The 14,209-nt window shown below is 50.2% G+C and overlaps 2 protein-coding genes across 9 annotated transcripts; one reads left to right on the plus strand and one right to left on the minus strand.

The window, feature by feature from the left end:
- Positions 1 to 16: 16 nt before the first annotated feature.
- Positions 17 to 5,301, minus strand: LOC119109796 (L-2-hydroxyglutarate dehydrogenase, mitochondrial-like). Its single transcript, XM_037233553.1, is given in 12 exon segments — positions 17 to 316; positions 1,018 to 1,155; positions 1,871 to 2,022; positions 2,450 to 2,612; positions 3,028 to 3,155; positions 3,157 to 3,198; positions 3,200 to 3,214; positions 3,531 to 3,580; positions 3,583 to 3,670; positions 3,891 to 4,033; positions 4,398 to 4,623; positions 5,228 to 5,301. Coding segments are annotated over 12 exon segments (1,392 nt in total). The 5' UTR covers positions 5,276 to 5,301; the 3' UTR covers positions 17 to 117.
- On the plus strand, positions 5,273 to 10,202 carry LOC119109740 (protein dpy-30 homolog). 8 transcript variants are annotated; one of them, XM_037233514.1, is made up of 5 exons: positions 5,475 to 5,512; positions 6,914 to 6,930; positions 7,419 to 7,504; positions 8,477 to 8,619; positions 9,347 to 10,202. In XM_037233514.1, the coding sequence occupies exons 3-5, from the start codon at positions 7,451 to 7,453 to the stop codon at positions 9,432 to 9,434; spliced, it is 285 nt and encodes a 94-aa protein (XP_037089409.1). In that variant the 5' UTR covers positions 5,475 to 5,512; positions 6,914 to 6,930; positions 7,419 to 7,450; the 3' UTR covers positions 9,435 to 10,202. The 8 variants fall into 8 exon arrangements, with proteins under 8 accessions (XP_037089438.1, XP_037089409.1, XP_037089395.1 ...); XM_037233507.1 differs by having other exon boundaries at positions 5,503 to 5,571; XM_037233529.1 differs by lacking the exon at positions 5,475 to 5,512 and adding an exon at positions 5,623 to 5,657.
- Positions 10,203 to 14,209: the final 4,007 nt, after the last annotated feature.

The following is a 14,209-nucleotide window of genomic DNA, read 5'->3' on the forward strand; positions in this document are numbered from 1 at the left end:
TACGCTGGCATGCTGCTGAGCTCAACCCGGCTCGACAGACTCTGCTGTTGAGCCGAGCCCATGCCAGCTGAAGCCGGCGCTCAGCCTAGCTCAGCTGGAGCTGCTGTCACCCTCAGCTCAGCTCAGCTGGAACTGCTGCTGCGCGCGGTCGGCGATCAGCTCGGCGATGGCCAGGGAGGAGGTGGCCGCCGGCGAGGGCGCGTTGCGCACGTGCAGCAGGCGGCGCCACACACCCGTCTCGCCGCTGTCGAACACAAAGTCGTCCACCAAGTTGCCGTCGGCGTCCAGCGCCTGCGCGCGTACCCCGGCCGGACCCCTGGGGGGCGTGGAGGCGGACCGTCGGACAGGCAACGGCAGTTTGGACAGCCTGTACGCCCACAGAGCACGTTCAACGACAGAGCATTCGCTTACGAATAAGGTGCACGGCCATTTCTAACCAGTAAGTAGTGGCATGCCACAAGTTGTAACCATGAAAGCTGGAACGACTACGGGAGACTTTGGCAACATAACTGGTCGTCGAGTCGGACACCTGGGCCCAGTTCCTCATTCAATTACGGCAAAAGCTCTTCCCATAAAGGCGACGTCATAGATACGTACCAATGAAGAACACCTTTAACTCAAAATATGGTCAAAAGTGAAAAATATGGCCAAAATACAACCTGGTGATTCAACCCCGTGGAGATATATAGCATGCAGGAATGGCGCACTTCAAAATTATTGGCACATCAGTTATTAGCAAGTGATCTGTGGCTAACCATGATTATCGATCACATCATTTACAAGCGATCGAGACCTGCCTGTTCACCGGACTTACCAAGGCCGTCAGCAGCCCATCGACCGTTACTATGCGTTGTTATGTCAGAACCAATTACATTTAACAAACCCATCTAATTCGTCCCGAGGCCAAGTAGAGAATGGGCTTGGGCCGTGACGTCACAGGTGAGGAATATACTTCCAACGGCCAATGAACAACGAGCCTGACGACAGCTGGGCTACTTTCTGGCCGTGGCGTCATACCTAGTGATGTCGGCAGCAGTGATATCAGGCACGTACTGCCGGAGCCTGGCTAGCTGGAGCCGGATGAAAATAGAGCGCATGATCTCTCCTGTGCCATAGCCCAGGTTCCTAAGTGCGATCTTGCGGAATCCCCGGTACCTGAAAAGAAGCAACACCGTGTCAGCCTGCTGCAAGTAAGACAAGACTATCAGACTGCTGCAGGCAAGACAAGACTACGTCATCATGCTGCAAGCAAGACAAGACTACACCAGCTAACTGCAAGCAAGACAATACTATGCCAGCCCGCGGCAAGCAGGGGCGCGGTGCACCGATATTCGGAACCAACAGCTAGGCAATGAATGAACCTATTTTCGGTCGCTGGTTCCAAACACATGTACACACGAGTCGCGGTTACTCTTCGCTCTGTTGCTGATCCGTTGTAGCGTCAGCAGACCCTTGATGAGATCTGCTAAGGGGTGGATAACATCTCCCGGCGCCGGCAGCGCCACCGCGCAGGGCCGGCGCCGGCAGTGCCACCGCAGGGCCGGCGCCCAAAGCGCCGCCGCAGGGCCGGCGCCCGAAGCGCCGCCGCAGGGGCCGGCGCCCGAAGCGCCGCCGCAGGGCCGGCGCCCAAAGCGCCGCCGCAGGGCCGGCGCCCGAAGCGCCGCCGCAGGCCCGGCGCCCCGAATCGCCACCGCACGGCCGGCGCCCGAAGCGCCGCCGCAGGGCCGGCGCCCGCAGCGCCACCGCAGGGCCGGCGCCCGAAGCGCCACCGCAGGGCCGCCGCCTGAAGCGCCACAGCCCGGCCACCGCCCGAAGCGCCACCGCACGGCCGGCGCCCCGAAGCGCCGCCGCAGGGCCGGCGCCCGCTCACCGCAGAGACTCGGCAAGGTCCCGGAACGATACGTCAGCCCACCGGTAGCCCTCGCGCTTGGCAGCCAGCACGGCGTTGGGGCCGAGCCAGATGGCGCCGTCCATGCGAGGCGTGAAGTGCACACCCAGGAACGGGAAGCGCGGGTTCGGCACCTGCAGTTGAGGGGGTAGGTCAGCGGGAGACTGGCACCGGTCGCAGTTGGTCACAGGGCCGAGTGATATCCGAGATGGTGTATTCTTTAGAAATGGACACTAAACATGGGACTAACAGCACCACATTTACAAGACTTAAGCTCTAATATCACATACACTCTTAGATAACATCAAGAATAACACTATGGGTCCATAAGGTTCATTTACATCCAAATGCTATACAATCCTCTCATGAATATCTAAGCATCTGGTCGACATCTAAATGACATGACATTAAGGCCGTCATCTGAGCGTGTCAATCATACCAGACAGACATCAAACATGAGCAGCAAACACATTGATTTCCTTGCATGAGCGCTGCGCGGGCTGTCCGTCCAGCCCAATACCGTCCGTCCGGCCCGACAAACCTAGAAGCTGTGCCACTGACCGGGTAGATATTGCCACGCACGAGATGCGCCTTCTCGGGCCGCAGCAGCAGGTACTCTCCCCGGAAGGGTACGACACGCGGCTCGGCCGGGCAGCCGGAGAGCGCAGCCAGTCGGTCGGCGTGCAGGCCGCCGCAGGTCAGCACGAACCGCGCGCGCACCGGGCTCTGGCGGAGTCAGGTGGCACAGCAGTTACCGCTCCGGCCGGCCACACAGTCTGAAGCGGCGCAGCGTATGTCAATGCGCGCGCGTTCGTACACACTGAACTTCCCTGTAGTGCAAATAGGAGGCGAATCTGATCTGAACGTATGTAGGGGACGGTACGTTTATGCAGCCTGAAAGCACGACATTTCAGAGTTTGTGCCATTTTTCAGCCGATGGTCCAGAAGCATTGCAGTTATTTTGGATCTGGGAGACATGACACGGGATAGTACCAATGGGGGTAGAATTATATCGTGCAATCATGACATCATCAGAATAGAATCATCAGTGCAGGGAGAATCCTCACACTTCACACAAAGTGCCAAGTGCCGATGAAGTGAAGCAACCGCCGGGGTGTCCGCCGTTACCACAGTTACACTTGCCTGTCCCTTGCACCTCGACCAGCAGCGGGTGGTCAGCGCCGGCCTCGGCCTCCCTGAAGCCGGTAACCTCTGCATTGAGCCGCACATGGCCACCATGCCTCTGGAAGTCGCTGCCATACTCCCGTTGTCACTAAGCCCCAGTCCACGATTCCCGTGTGTGGCGACCAAGATGGCCCGCACGCCCTGTGGACATCACACACCGTGACTGACATTTCTGGTGTATACTGGCCAGTTCAACAGCAGTCAAGCCATGAACTCAAGGGTGGGGTATACCAGCCAGACTTAAGTTTGACCCAAGCTGAGTCAAGGAATTGGCTCATGAGCCAGTAGCTTTGGGGTGAGCTGCGACCTGAGTTGGCATGTCAGGAAAAATGCAGCTTTCAGCCAAGAGCTGAATCAAACTCTACATAAATTTCCTGAGCTGAATCATGAGCTGATCATTTGTAACAATGCTGTACCAGTGAGTCATATAGTTGAACTTCAGATATGGGTTGTTCACCTTGCAAAATGGTTCAATTTCTCGCATGCCATCAGCATCCACCATTTTCAGTCAGGCACACCATTTTGCTGTCCTCGGATGAACAAATCCTCCAGACTTGCCACCTCACTCTGGTTAACAGCTACAATCAGCTTGCCAACCTGAAATCAAGATACATGCAATGTGACCAATAACCATAAGGCAAAGTAAATCACCATGTTTGTTGCCAGTGCAAATGCATAGTACATTCAAAGGTTTTGCACAATGGTGTGATTTCCCAAGTTCATGTGATTTGTATGCATAACATAGCCACACAAATACTATGCCACTTATTTCCTAATTATTGATATCAATATATGGATCATCATCCAATAATGTTACCTTTTTGTATGGAATGTTGTTCTTATCACAGTAGGCATATGCCATTTGCATGCCTTTCACACAAAGTTTTGCCTTAAGAGATCCTGGCTTGTAGTAAATTCCAGCATGGAGTACTCCACTGTTGTGTCCAGACTGGTGGAATGCTGCAGGCAAAACCCTGCTCAATATCACAAATTTAACTGCTAATAAAGCAAGATGATGTTATCATTCACAGTAAATGTCACATTTCTACAAAAGGAAAACTATACAAGAAGCTTGTCCAGGCCTCAATACTTTTAAAGATATTCCATTTCAAGCAAAAGCAGAGTGGAAGAATGGCTACATTTGTAGTTAAAACCAGTGACATTTTTTGTTACCAATGATTGAGGCTTACAGGTGAACAGACAGCCTGGGTTTTTTGCATGTTACCTAGCCCCTAGGGCAAAGTCAGACAAAATGCTGGCAAATGATGACTGACAAATGATGCACATGCAAACATGTTCTAAGCTGGACATATAATAATAATACCTAGTTCAGACTCCTTCTCCAGGATCAGTACTTGAAGACCTGGATGCCTCTTCTTGATTTCCAAAGCAGATGCTGCACCTACAATACCACCACCAACAACAGCAATATCTACCACATCATGATAGTCCCTTGAACTGGATGGTTTGCAGCCCAAAGAACTCAAGTAACAAGAGGGCTTTAAAAGCCTGCAGCTCTTGCTTGCTAGGTGAAACAGCATGGTAGTGGTCTGCAGGAAAAATGAGAGCAACATAAGCATCAAATTGGCACCTTTGTCAGAATTGTTAAACTACACATTTATTTGATGCCATGCAGCATATCAGTAATGCTTTACTAACATGGTGTGTACACACCTTGATGATGATAAATGGCATCATGAACTACGCTGGCTACCTCATGATTTCACGTCTTGCCAGTTTAATCACACTGTGAGTTAAGGTGGTATTAAGGTAGCATCAAACATTTGGTTTTGGATCTTGGTGAAAACAGGAACCTAAACCTGTGGCTTGTCATGCAAACAAAATAACACATGTGAATTTGCACTGTGTACAAAACTAGTACTGTAGGACGTCCTTTACAGAAGTTGACAACAAAAGCCACCCACTAGCTGGTCTCAGCAACTGCGCGAGACTATTGACTATTGCAGCTTGTAATTCTGAAAGTTACCGACCACCTAAGTAAGTGCTCCCTTTCATAGGGTATGTTTACACCCACTGTACTTATGCAAGCTAAGGAGCAGATAAAACGTGAAAAGGTCGGATACTCGGAATGCTGCAGAAATGGCGCGAACAGCAGGGCAGTCTTCAACGAAGGAACTAAGCGGCCGGTCAAACCTGTTGACCCAATCCTCCAATGGGCTTAGCCCCTTGCTTAGCCCCCATTACTGGATAATGTTTGGTGGCTTCGACTGTCTTTGATGACGTCTGACCTGACCCAAGTACACCACGTTCTGGACAGGGTAAACCAATGACTGAAGATTAATTGACGTAGCACGTCGATTGGCAGTTGTTTTGTGCCGATCGGCCTGAGGGCAAATATTGTTTGCAGCCAATTTTGGTGATTCGGAACGTTTTTGGTGGCCTTCAACCTGGCACGCTAGTCATCATATTCCGGAAAAGGTAGTATATCTACTATGGCATATCGCGTTTCGAAGTTTTTACGGTAACCGGTTCCATAGGTAAGGAGCAGTGGTCGTCTGCAATTCTTTCCAATTGTTAGTATTGTTGGTGACTAACCGCCCGAAGGTCACCGTGTCTTTTTAAGGTACGTAATGGACTTCGCGACATCGAATGGGAGAGGTTTAATGTCGACCGGTGCCGTGAGCTCGGAGCATGGGTTGTCAAAATGCTGAACCGAACATTCAGTCTTCTTCCCGCCCAACCTTGGTCCATGGGCGACGCTCGTGCCCCGCTTGTTGTGATTGTTTTTTCCGCGTAATCTGAGGCAATTTTGGCTAGTACGTTGGGCAGCGTCCTCACGCGTGCGACGAAGTGTTGGGGTTTTACGGTAATTGTACATTATTCTCGGAGATTATGCGGTGTTTTGTTTGTGATTAGCATGTTTTCACGTTCGAAGGCTGTTCACTGTTGCTGAGTTGTGCTGGGCTTGGCTCATGTGATGATAAATTATTCCTGGTTATTCCATTATGCTGCGAATTTGTGTAATCTTTGCACTGTTTTGTGACTTACTGCTTCTACTGGCAGCTTTGCAGCTGGATGCTTTATAATGTAACATTTCAGAGGGAATCTACAATCCAGTGGGCAGCTTGAGCACCCTGTGCCCTTTTGTTAAACATGAGCTCATTGTATATGCTGCATTGTCAGAGGTTATATCCAATATGCTGGTCAGATTTCTTTTATTTCTTTTTTTCAAACAGCCATCCATTATTTAGCTGTCAAGTGACACTTCATGTCTGCTCTCCCACATTCCAGCCAGCCAAACATGCTGGATTGATATATCTGGTAGAGAACTCTGACACATTGCCAGTACCAAGGCTTTCTATTAGCCAGTATCCAGTCCTGTTTTTATTATTAAGTCAGACCAAGTCTGGTTGCTGGTCAGCAAGAACATAGGTTACTAACTTATGGAAGTTGCATATGTAAAAAAATCTGGTATTATGGTCCATGGCATTGTTCTGGATAAAGTAAATGGTATATTTGATATTTGATTGCATATTCTTAGTCCATGGAAATTTGTTGGAAAATGTTTCATTTGCTATTCTTAAAAGGCCAGTAAAAAGTCCTTATGTTATCCCATGCTAGCCAATTTTTGGAATTAACCCTGATGTCTTAAGAGGCATATTGAGGAGCTTAAATAAAGAAGGTGGAACCACTAGTAATGATGTAAACTGATCATTCTTTTTGTTTTAACTATGTGAAACAGGGATGCATACCAAATAAGTTCAATGCAAAATTGACATTTCACCACTCACCAAGCACAAGTATGCATGCAAAAGGTTCAAAGATATGACTGGTCTCTGGTGATTGGACATACTGACTTATGTTTCTGCTATTTCACAGTTAACCATAATTATCAGGTGAGATATTGTGTAGCTTTGACATTATGAGATGTAATGTATGAAATGATTTTATGTTATTGATGGTATTGCTGTGATATTGGTTGAAATTTGTACCCTGTTTTGGAACTTTTGATTGACTAAGGGGTTTTGCTTAAGCCTCATTGTAATGCTAAATCATATCGATGGTACTCATTATTTTGTGCAGTGCTCAATGAGCACATAGCAATGAGCACTGCTCATCTTCAAGAGCATTTCAGTTGAGTTCAGAAGCAGATGTATGTAACATTTGCAATAAACACTTTGTGTGATATCATTCAGGTTTCAGGCAGATATATGGATGCATTTCAAGCTCATACTGTATATTATTGGAGCAATGTCTAGATACTCATGCACTGAAGCTCAGGCATTTGTTTACTGCAAGTCAATCATAAACATAAATCTGTTTGTTATGTATTTGCTGTGATACCTTCTAAAAAACATTCTAACATGTTCCACAATATTTTCAGATATTTGGTGATCATTTCAAAATAGCTGAGCCATGGTTGGGAGCAATGGTGCAAATTCAGACCTGAACATCCCTGAAAGTGTCCAGGTGAGGAAATTAACTTAGGTCTAACTCAACATGATAGTGTTGTACACTGATACCAAGGTAATTTGGTGCCCACATAATTACCTGCTACAGTTTTTTGAGTCATTGTCATGTGAAAACTTATTGTCATATTATGAAAGTACATAAGCTTTTTAAACTTATCAGGCACATTATGCATGTTTGTAATCCTTGCTTCTAAAAGCACATTGTGTGTCCAAAATCTGTTGCCAACTCATCCCCATTATTCAAGCACTGGCCTATTGCTGATTCAAGTCCTCTGCTGATGTGCACAACCACCTAGCTCACTGTGCTGCCTTCAATCTCTTGTCCCACCAGCACTGATTACAAGGTCAGGACTTTGCTTCAAAATCTGACCTGTATGTTGAAGTGATCTGGCAATAGGCAGATTCCTCCAATGAGTGTTCCCCATTGTCCGAACACAAAGAAACTGGAGGCTGAACATAGCAGTGAACAATGAGCTCCAGCAAACTGTCTTCATGTCACAGGGCATCAATCCCTGCTTCAACTTTTCCATGCAGTCACAGTGCACCTACAAACCAAAGCTCATCCCACATAGGTACTTTTTGATGCATACATGTCTGAATCATTCTCAGCCTAACATTAGGCTTTAGGAGCATCACAATGGTAGTCAAGAACTCTGCTGTTGGCTGTTTGTGCTTTCATTGGGTTTCAGCAGTCAAGAGCTCTGCTGTTGGCTGTTTGTGCTTTCATTGGGTGTCAGCACACAATACAGGATTTTTAATGAAATGTTAAGGTAATTTGAAGGAATGAAATATTGGTGTTGATTGGGTGATTTTTACCAGTTCAGACTCTTAGTACAGACTCTTTTTACCAGTTCAGTGACAAAAAATCCTTGTCACCAAGCTGACTCAAATTGCTCTGTCTGGCCTGCCTTTGGCAATGCATGCTAGGGCTTGGCCCCCATACTGACCGCTCCTGCACCCGCGCCGGCAGAAGGCGGTGTCGGCCGAGAAGGCGGCCGAGAATGGCGCCAAGAAGTCGCGGCTGGACCTGCAGTCGCTGCCGACGCGCCAGTACCTCGATCAGACGGTGGTGCCGGCCCTGCAGCAGGCTCTCTCTGTGCTCGCCAAGGAGAGGTGAGCCGGCCCGGCGGCCCCCCCCCCCCCCCCAGACGGCGCTGCCCCGCTGACGATCGGAATGTGTGTTAGCTGCGATTGCGGACGTGGTGCGGGTGTGGTCGGTGGGGTGTGGTGCGGCACGATGCGGTGGGTGGGGTGCGGTGCGGTGCGGTTGGTGTGGTTTGGTGCAGTGCGGTGCGGTGCGGTGCGGTGCGGTGCGGTGCGGTGCGGTGTGTGGTGGTGGTGTGGTGTGGTGTGCTGTGCTGTGCCGTGTGGTGCCACACAGTGTGTGGGCGGTGCGGTGCGATGCCTGTAGTTGCGTCAGGTGGTGTGTTGTGACGCTACATGCTAGGTGCGTGAGAATCAAATGCTTGCTCTCCCGAACTTTGTTGCCTTGCACCGACAACTGGTAACTGATATGTAGTGGTATGCAGTGCGGGGAGTGGGCCGTTGAGGTAAATGTACCCTTTTGGGGCTGTGAAATGGACCAGAAATCCTGCCGGATGTGGAGTGAAGGTCACTGAGAATAGAGATCCATGCTTGGGAGTTACGTTACTGGTTAGCTATTGCATGCAGTCGAAATTATTTTTTGATTATTCCGCCCAGACTCCGTGGGTCAGTACCTCCGTTCCTGGAGGAAACAACAGCCAAGCTGCCAGAACAATGGCACATCTTTGCATAGCATGTGACACAGCCCACCAGTCTGGTCGCACCCGTCCACTTACGTCAGTCTCCTGACCCGCAGGCCACCGGACCCGATCGAGTTTCTGGCCACCTTCCTGCTGAAGAACAAGGCCCAGTACGACGGCACTTCCGGCGCCGGCCCCTCCTAAGGGGCGCAGGGCCCGGCGGGCGGGGCTCGATCTCACAGTCGCCGCGTGTTATGCAAGTACAAGTGTGGCTCGCGCCGCGTGCCGCCCGGCGGACCGCTTCCGTTGTGTGTAGGACAGGTGACTTCTTCCCTGGTGGACTGCCGGCAGCGGCTGTGGCTCGGAGAGCCGAGCAGACGGCGCGGTCCGCGAGCGGACGCGGGTTGTGAGCGGGTCGGCACGCTCGGGAGGCAGGTGCCGCCCGATGCGACCCCTGAGTATTGCGTGTGTTCTACGTGCGACCGTCTCCCCTCCCTTCCCCTCACGGGTGGGTCTGCGAAAGCAAGGCGCTGGTCGCGTTGCAGGTCACAATCTCTGGGCCGGCTCCGCACGTGCTGGGTCTCCGAAGCCCACATGTGTCACCCGGCTCACATGAGGCGTGGCTGGCCAGTAGGGCTGTTCGCTGTACTCGTGATCGGGCAGAGCCGGTGAGAGGCAGTGTCCGCCGACGGGTTGTCGACGCGCCGGCCGTGGGCGCGTGCTGAGCACACCCCTGCTGCAGTGGTGTGCTCGGCGCGCGGCTGCCTCCGGCTTGGTCACTGCGGACAACGGCTACACGGTTTTACTTTCTCGACGCGACATGGCCAAATTGTCGTACGTGCGGTTTTGATTATGCAACATGTTGTTTGATGCTTCTAGTGGCCTTGGTGTTTGTCATATACGTTCGGTCTTATGACGCCGGTATTTATCTCGGTTTTAGTAATAAATTGATTGTGTTTCTTGACGATTTTATTGCGTAGATGTCACCCGGAGTAATGGATCCGACGTGTGAAAATGATGGAAGAAATGGAAACGAGGCATGCTAATAAAACCGGAGAGTGGCACAAGGCTCATGCAAATGTCACAAAACGCTGATGCTTCCTGCGTGACCCGCTCGGCCTCTGTCTTTACAGGTGGGCAAGTTTGTACGCTTCTGTCCTTGTTTAGGTTTGTCAGTGCCCTTGCAACGTGACTCAGCATTTATTGAGCCATCGTGTTACTGAAAGAGATGTAGGCATTTGAAAGTCATATCACCAACACTTCGGCTTTCGAGGTCTGTTCGGCGAGAGAAAAGGCAGACATTGGAACTGTGCCAGGAAATCGATATTAAAAAGTTAATTAGTATGCTTCAATGCTCCATGACGTACCAGACATCCGCCACAAAGGCTATAATGCATCGGCCACCGCCGACAGCATATGCCAGTAGTGACGTCACGGTCTGGGATACGCCCGATCTGCGTCAGCGCGGTCCGTTTGTACATAAACATTGGTTCTATTCCCGTGCCAGGGCGTCATGGAAAAATGGGGTCTCCTCACAGGGGTAGGGGGAGAGTCCTCTGGGATGCGTATTGAAACGTCCAGAGTTCATAAAGTCCAGTGGTTTAAGTCCAGAACCGCAGCATACAGCGTTCACAAGGTCCAGAAAACGTCCAAAACCACCGGGCAGAAGAGAATCATAAAGTCCAGTGTTCATGAAGTCCAGCGTGCGTGAGATCCCCGGTTTGAGATACTGTCCTACTTCCTCGTAGCCCTGCGCCTAACGATTCGGATATTGCCCAAAAGAGGGCTACCGGAACGGATTTCGCCCACCTCAGTCGACGAGTGACGTCATGCCGTTCAGTGTTGCCCAGTTAAACCACTGTGCATGTATATGGACAACGTTTTGTTTGAGCACACAGACTTTGCCGCGTCAGCACGTTCTTGGCAGCAGGCACATTAAATAATTCAAAACTTTGATCCCCGGCTCGTTGCATCGGAGGTGGCTGGCTGTTCGGCAGAAGCTGCGTGGTAATCGTGGAAAGCACGCGGGTTGCCTGCTGTTTGGTATTGTGGGCTATGGATGAGATTCTCCGCGGTATTTGGTTCCGTTATTTATTGTATGTGTCGGTGATGCTTCTCACTTTTTGAAGGAATTGATGACTGATGTATAAGGCAGACTGATTTGATGTCTGCTCCAGGTAGGCGCGCATATAGATCTCCAGCCCCTGGCACGCTAACCTACATCGTCAGTGATTTTATTTGACTGATTCCCCTCCCTCCTCCAATTGCAGATTTTTCACACGCTCCTGCAAACGGGACTTATTCTGAATTCTAGATGCCTTTACTCTCAAAGACAGGGGCTGGGGGCTGTCTTATCAGCTGAATTCGGATGCTTCCCCCTGGTGAGACACGTTTAATGATCCAGCCTACAAACAATTCGTTTATTCAATTAAGTACGCTTTAAACGGGCGTGGTTTACCAAAATAAGTTGGTTGGCTTAACGATGAAAATCCAACGAAGTACCGCGATAATATGCCAACGAATTGATTGCTTTCCAAATTTGGCTCACTTTCTCACAAATTTGCGGGCTGCAACCCAAGTTACGGTGAACTTACCCCTGCAACTGAATACGGAACCGCACTCCTGGTTGCAAGTAAATAGGAAGTAAAAAAAGCAAACGTTGACTGTGAATGCATTCAATTGCCTGCCAAACGCCACGCAAAGCACACGCACGTGCCGCGCTTAAAGGCGCTGTTGATTCACCATCTGAACAGCGGAGCCGAGTGTATGTCACTGAGCTGGTTTGCGATAGATAATCTGAATGAATTGGGAGAATCGTGAGCTTGTATTCGCCATCCACTTCATCGATTTTGACACGCTTTCTTCCTTTTACGCTTCAGAACCTTTTAAGTATAGAATTTGGGGCCCAGCAACGCCAGTCCGGGGTTTATCGAGACGGGTGGAGTTCGCACCGCAGAGGGGCGATGATGGTATGGTGGTTAGTGGCTAGGGTGCTCATCTCTGGCCTTTTCTTTCCTGGGATGGATGCGTAATAGAGGCGTTCCATCTCGAAATAGCCATAGCAGTCGGTGAAACGTAAAGCCCCAATGGGTATTACAGCCCGCCCCGACAAGCAAGCCGCCACCCGCCAAATTTGCAGACAATGCTTCCGCTCAATCACTGTACATATGTTGGAATAATAGTGTGCGATCGGCTGGACGCGGAGCTCGGACACATAGGCCAGCCCAGAGGCTGCCCAGCTCGACGGTCCGGCCGGCAGCCACGCCCGCAGCGGGCCGGCGGACGAGGCAGCCCGGCCGCCAAATGAAGAACGCATTCACGCGCGCGCCGTCCCTCGGCCGAGAACCGAACCCCACTACACGCACGCGAGGCCTGGCCGTGGGGTAGCCCGTCCGCGGTCGAAACACTGCCAGCTCAGTCGGGCACGCCGCCATCTTCGCGTCACACACCAAGGCCCCTGACTCGGTTTTACTTGGTTCGCCGCGGTACACATCCCGAAGAACCGGACATCTGGACGTGTCGGACATCTCGGGATCTCACTTGTGCTGAACCGGAGCCGCCCCCCCCCCCCCTCCTCCTTGACGGTCGCCTTAATGGAGGAGCCTCATATCAGTCAGGAATTACACCGGACAGGGCCCCTCTGCTCGTTTTCTCCATGGCCCGAATGCGTCGAACTGGGATCCCTGTGCTATTCATTATTTCTCTGCTCTTGGGACCTTTTTGAAACAGTGAGTGGCCCCGCGTTGATCCAGGGTCAACCATCCCGGTCAGAGGGCCTTCGGCGTCAGAGAGAGGAGCAATGTATCATGTGTAGTAATAGTATTATAGGCTATAGGCTAAGTCGATTTATAGGCTATCGCATTATAGGCTAAGTCGATCGGATTTGTTATCTAAAATTAGCTTCAGTGCGTGTACCCGTTCACTAACGACAATCTTATGGCAGGGCAATGCGAATACACGTTCAAAAATACTTATGTCTCAAAAACCGCCACGCCCAATGCTCACATGCATCACATATGTTTCGTGATTGACGGTGACAAGTTATTCAGATGACTCTTTCGGTGTAAATGACAGCATATGGTGAAATTTTCTGTTTCTTGTGAAGATTGTGCAGCCTCCGGAATATCTGGCCGAATTATGACCAGAGTGACATAACGGAAGAGCTTTGGCACCCCCAGATCGGAGTGCAAAGGTGTGGATTTACGTAATGTTACGCTCAGCAAATATGTGGCTGATAGTAATATCCCTTCTGCACGTGCGTTGTACGTATGTTTAAGTACCTATGCTCGCTGTATGTCTTAACCACCGCCCTGGTTCGCCGTTTTGCATAACTCGGACTGATGGGGGGAGAGTGGGTTGATGCGGCCCTCCCCTAGCGTTTCCAAGCTTCTAAAGATAGAGCTTCCAGAGAACAGCAGCATATTGTTCTGATTACGATCTCACGATTGGTAATAGTTTTTATGCTGTTGACAGATCAAAGGTCGAATTTTACAGAAAACCGCACTTTGTAGCTTTTCTTTATGTTTACGAGGCCTTGTTTACGCCTTGCAATGATACAAACCTTAAATTGGCGTGTCTTCTTCAATTCTGAGTACATTCTGTAGTGCAATTCTCTTGTCGCCCGCCGCCTGAGCCAGCCATAGATCGTCGTCGAGTGTTCATCACAAGCTGCCGCTGCTCCGAAACCAGAATATCTAGGAACACGTTTTGGTATCAAAACACGTGCCATAATCACCGCCTATCATGGTGAGGGTTTAACGTCATTTTATTGTTGCGTTGGGTATCGGCAACGATTTTTGTGAAATAGTATTCCTCATTTTGCGGGCAAAACAGGAACAAACAATGATTGCTTCCTTCCATAACTGTTTGCTCCTAGCTTGACCTCACGCTGAGCCCGTCCCAAAAGACCAAGTCTCTCGTAACAAGCTGTGCTCTCTCCATGGGCTGGCGCCGAAATGTTCCGATGCTCGCGAAACTTT

Source organism: Pollicipes pollicipes, unplaced genomic scaffold (assembly GCF_011947565.3).
Source record: "Pollicipes pollicipes isolate AB1234 unplaced genomic scaffold, Ppol_2.1 Scaffold_2555;HRSCAF=2994_pilon_pilon_pilon, whole genome shotgun sequence".
In the NCBI taxonomy this organism is placed as follows: Eukaryota; Metazoa; Arthropoda; class Thecostraca; order Pollicipedomorpha; family Pollicipedidae; genus Pollicipes; species Pollicipes pollicipes.

What these genes read in the sequence shown, in the direction of transcription:
- LOC119109740 (XM_037233543.1), top strand. Translation starts at nt 7,451, where the DNA reads ATGGTTGGGAGCAATGGTGCAAATTCAGACCTGAACATCCCTGAAAGT. An exon ending in ACATCCCTGAAAGTGTCCAG is followed by an intron (nt 7,505 to 8,476) that starts GTGAGGAAATTA and finishes CCGCGCCGGCAG; the next exon opens with AAGGCGGTGTCGGCCGAGAA. An exon ending in TCTGTGCTCGCCAAGGAGAG is followed by an intron (nt 8,620 to 9,346) that starts GTGAGCCGGCCC and finishes CCTGACCCGCAG; the next exon opens with GCCACCGGACCCGATCGAGT.